The sequence below is a fragment of the Stegastes partitus genome, unplaced genomic scaffold, assembly GCF_000690725.1.
Source record: "Stegastes partitus isolate 25-593 unplaced genomic scaffold, Stegastes_partitus-1.0.2 Scaffold174, whole genome shotgun sequence".
NCBI lineage: Eukaryota > Metazoa > Chordata > Actinopteri > Pomacentridae > Stegastes > Stegastes partitus.
In genome coordinates this window covers 558,439-562,733 of record NW_007577905.1, presented here as the reverse complement: position 1 = coordinate 562,733, position 4,295 = coordinate 558,439, and the positions used below count along the sequence as shown (strand labels likewise).

Genomic DNA, 4,295 nt, shown 5'->3' with positions numbered 1-4,295 from the left:
TACAGCAAAGTGTCGTACATATAAAGTGCCAGCTTGGAGTATGAGAAAGAAAAAAAACTAGCTATAATTTAAGAGAAGCTGTCCTATAAGACATATATTATAATACAATAGACAGAATGCAGCAAAATAAACACCTAAACGTGTATTTTAATTGTTTTCTTTCCACGCATCAGGAAGAAGACATGTTATGGAAACAAAATATAATACAAATTTAAAAACTGACCAGTGAAAAACTAGTGATCACAATAAACTACTCTAACATATCTAACCTCTGACCTGTTAGACCAAACAGCAGAGTTGTAAATAGTGCACACAGGTCACCACAGTGAAAGTACAACAGGTTTATGGTGCACAGAGCAAGTCTGCTTTGGGTTCACATCTGATGCAAGCCCCAGAAATGAAGAAGCTAAAAACACACAGTTGTTGACTTGAACCAGAAACTGTCTTGATGGAAGTTACACTAACAAGGAACTCAGTGAACGACTTTCGTTGCAAAATTTCATCAGCATTGCGACCAATCAGAGGCCGCAAAGCAATTGCGTCATCGGCACCGAGAGCCAATCACAAGTCACCACGACAGTAGAAAAGCTGTGAGTCGCAGCCCCTCTTGGTAAGCAGTTGAGGATAGTCGGGCATCGGGCGAGCACGGAGACCGAAAGGTTTCCACCAAGTATAACACGGATACCGGCTCATTTCTGATCTCACACAGCACCAACGGGATATTCAAACATGGTGGTGGTAGCAGCAACGGGCACCGGGGGCGCCCACAAAGTGCTCCTGATATCCGGGAAGCAGAGCGGCTCCTCTAGCGGCTCACAGACGGCCTTCAGCCGGCCCATCTCGGTCGTTCTGCCGTCAACGGCCAGCCAGGTGTCGTCGGACTCGGACTCCAACTCGTCCGCGGGGCCGCCGGTGCGAAAACGACAAAGACTCACACACTTGAGTCCGGAAGAGAAAGCGCTTCGAAGGTTAGTTTAATGTGTGTAATATGTGTGGGGGGCTGTTTCTAAACACGGCCATTGTTCCCGGCAGAGACACGCCCAGAGTTATTGATCCCGTAAGCACAATAGTAATCTGCTTTAAATCAGAGCGGAATGCTGCATCCACTGGTGTTATACAGAAGCCATGTAAGCGGTTTAAAATCGTCCCAGGAGGCAGTTAAATGGCTCCAGCGTTATCGTATCTCCCCTGTACTTTGAACCGGCTTGTCAAACAGCCAGCACGGTGCTCTGACAGCGGCTGGACCCGCCCGGACACTGATATCCTGGTATGCCTGCGTGGCAGCAACATGGCCGGTGATTGCGCAGTACTCTGAACCCGAGTCCTGTCACGGAGGAAGGCTGAGTCAGCATCACGGAAATTATGTGTGTTGTTAAAATTCCTCTACTTTTGTTTTTTTCCCCCAGGAAACTGAAGAACAGGGTGGCAGCTCAGACTGCCAGAGACAGGAAAAAAGCCAAGATGGGAGAGCTGGAACAACAAGTCCTAGAGCTGGAGCTGGAGGTAATTTTTCTGTTTGGTTATCGAGGCAGGAATTCAATCATTTCTACCCCCACATCACCAATATGCCATCTGATGTCGCAGCAAGCATACAATCCATTTCTAACAATCATGCACCACAAGAAATGTGTTTCGATCCAACATACAAAGCAGCTCAGTGCAGTTTCATTTCTAGTTTTCATTTGTGCACTTCATGCTTCACTTCCCGAGAAACGGTTGCAAGTTTCACGTACTAACATCTGCTCTTTTTTTTCCAGAATCAGAAACTTCACATTGAAAACAGGCTGCTTCGGGAAAAATCGAGCGGCCTCCTGACAGAAAATGAGGAACTGAGACAGAGACTTGGGTTGGACACCCTCGACTCGAAAGAAAAGGTAGGAGTGCAATGTTGAGAAAAAAGGGAAGTGGGGTGAGTCGGATTGCAGGGATTGGGAAACTTTATTAACTTGTTTTTCCCCTTTTTTGTCAAAGGTTCAGGTTCTGTTGTCCACCGGGAACGACGCAGGTTTGGGGATCGGGTCTTCTGAGTCCGCAGCACTCAGGCTATGTGTGCCTCCGCAGCAGGTGCAGGCCCAGCAGTCCCTAAATCTGAGGACTTCTCAATGGATACAGATGGTCCTGACACTACAGACAATGAGGTAAGTCTCTGCGACTTTACAAGAAAGCTCTGTCATAACACCAGAGTCGGGTCGTAGGTTACTGGGCTAATCCTGTTTCCCCTTTTCTGCCCCGTCCCTCTCTAGTCTGATTTGCTACTGGGCATTCTGGACATCCTTGACCCAGAGCTGTTCCTCAAGTCTTGTGAACAGGAGTGCCAGGAGCCGCAGGTGCTGCTGGTCGGAGGGGGGGACCCAGTACCTGCCGCCACACCTGCACCTCTGGGGTCCTCATCAGTTAAGCTGGAGACCCTTAATGAACTGATTCACTTTGACCACATCTACACGAAGCCCGTGGAGGAGGTGAGCGGCGGGCAGTGCAGCGACTTGGAGAGCGACACGGATGAGAAGATCGACGAGGCTTCCTTCCCCGTTGCCGAGGTGGTGGTCGAAGAGGAGACCGTCTGCATCAAAGACGAGCCAGAGGAAGTGGTCATCCCCACCTGTGACACTCACAGTCAGGCGGATGACTTTTTCTCTGGAAGCTCCTCCGCTGCCCTCAGCAGCCTGGAAAAGGAAGCCTGCCTTGCGGACACCTACAGCGACTCCGGATATGAAGGGTCCCCTTCCCCTTTCAGCGACATGTCCTCTCCCCTGTGCTCAGAGAGCTCCTGGGAGGACGTGTTCGCTAATGAACTCTTCCCTCAGCTTATCAGTGTCTGAATTCAGCCCAATAAGTTATAATGTGTATATACACGTACATAAAACATAATGTGTAGCTTCATTAACTACAGATAAGCACCCAGAGCTTCATGGTAACACCTGAACTGGCTCTTCCGTGGGCTAAAGTTAAGCACATAATCTCCTTTTATTACAGCAGGTCTGTACCACTGGCGATGCTGCATTGACTTGTGGTAGATGGAGCTCATGACGGCTTATTTTTAGTGAGACCTAATTATACAGAGGATTTAAGGTGGCAAACAAATCTTTCACTCGCTGTTCACGATGATATGTGGGTGGAATCCAGTATTTCTGTAAATTTTTAAGGGGTAAGAGGGACCGATCATTTAAATATTACAGTTTATTTATTTGTGTATTCTGCTTCGGAGTCGTATGTCCGCATGTAAAAAAAAATGTTTTCTTCTCATTTTTGATCGCTCTCCTTGTAGTCTAATTACTGCATTAAAAAAATTTTTTGCATTGCATTTTGTCTCCTTGTTTGAATAATTGCACAGTTCTAGTGATTCAGACTTTTTGAGGAAGTGTAATGAATATATTTGTAATGTTTGTTGTACCATTTAATACCAGGACGCTACATCTTCCTATGAAATGACTGCAGTTAACTGAACGTTACCATCATCAGACACATTTAACTTCTCACTAGGTAAACATCTTCAGGTTGTTTTATGTTTAACAGGCTCTTCACAACACTAGTTTTTAAAACCCAGACACCAACTTACTGTCAAAAGACAAAGCTTTGTTTTTTTTTTTTGTGGCACAAAATTACATTTAACTTACCTCATATTTCTCTTAATAGCAAATTCCCTGTGACATACGGCCGACTTTCACATCCTGAGGAGGTTTTGAGTTTGTATTAGTCATGGAAAAAAATCCCATGAATGTCAACAGCTAATAATTATGTAAAGACAAGTTGAGTCAACATATGCAAATAACATAAATATGTAGGTTAAGATCATACAACTACATTTATTGTATAAATGTACCCGACTAATTTGAAAACTACGGTTTAGACCACCTACACTTCATCTGAAGTGGCCACAAGCCAAGAAAGACGGCAAACACCCGGCTTAACAAATATTTATCTGGGTGATAAATCGACTCCAAAAATAACGGAGCTGAAGCCTCAATGGAAACATGTTCCATCCACTCAGAGATCTGAAACACCGAACAGTTGTCAGGGTGTCTTCAAATGTTTTATCTTACAGTTTACATCCAGTCACCAACATGTTGACGTGAGACATCAGGCGTTTAAGGTAGACGAGTGGTTAATCTGTTGAATGCTGAAATGAAATAATGTTCAACACTGAGTTCAGCATGAACAGGCAAAGATTGTGTATCAGGGCCTATTTTCAGCAGATTTATCGAGTCGGTTAACCAGACGTTTTACCAAACCGTCTAATCAGCTTGGATAACTCTGACACGCTCATCAATCTCATGGTCAATTTATTTTCGTTCCGT

General features: G+C 45.2%; 1 protein-coding gene across 1 annotated transcript; it reads left to right on the top strand.

The window, feature by feature from the left end:
* Positions 1–595: 595 nt before the first annotated feature.
* On the top strand, positions 596–3,301 carry xbp1 (X-box binding protein 1). Its single transcript, XM_008279882.1, is given in 6 exon segments — positions 596–968; positions 1,407–1,503; positions 1,758–1,874; positions 1,972–2,052; positions 2,055–2,138; positions 2,244–3,301. Coding segments are annotated over 6 exon segments (1,194 nt in total). The 5' UTR covers positions 596–729; the 3' UTR covers positions 2,820–3,301.
* Positions 3,302–4,295: the final 994 nt, after the last annotated feature.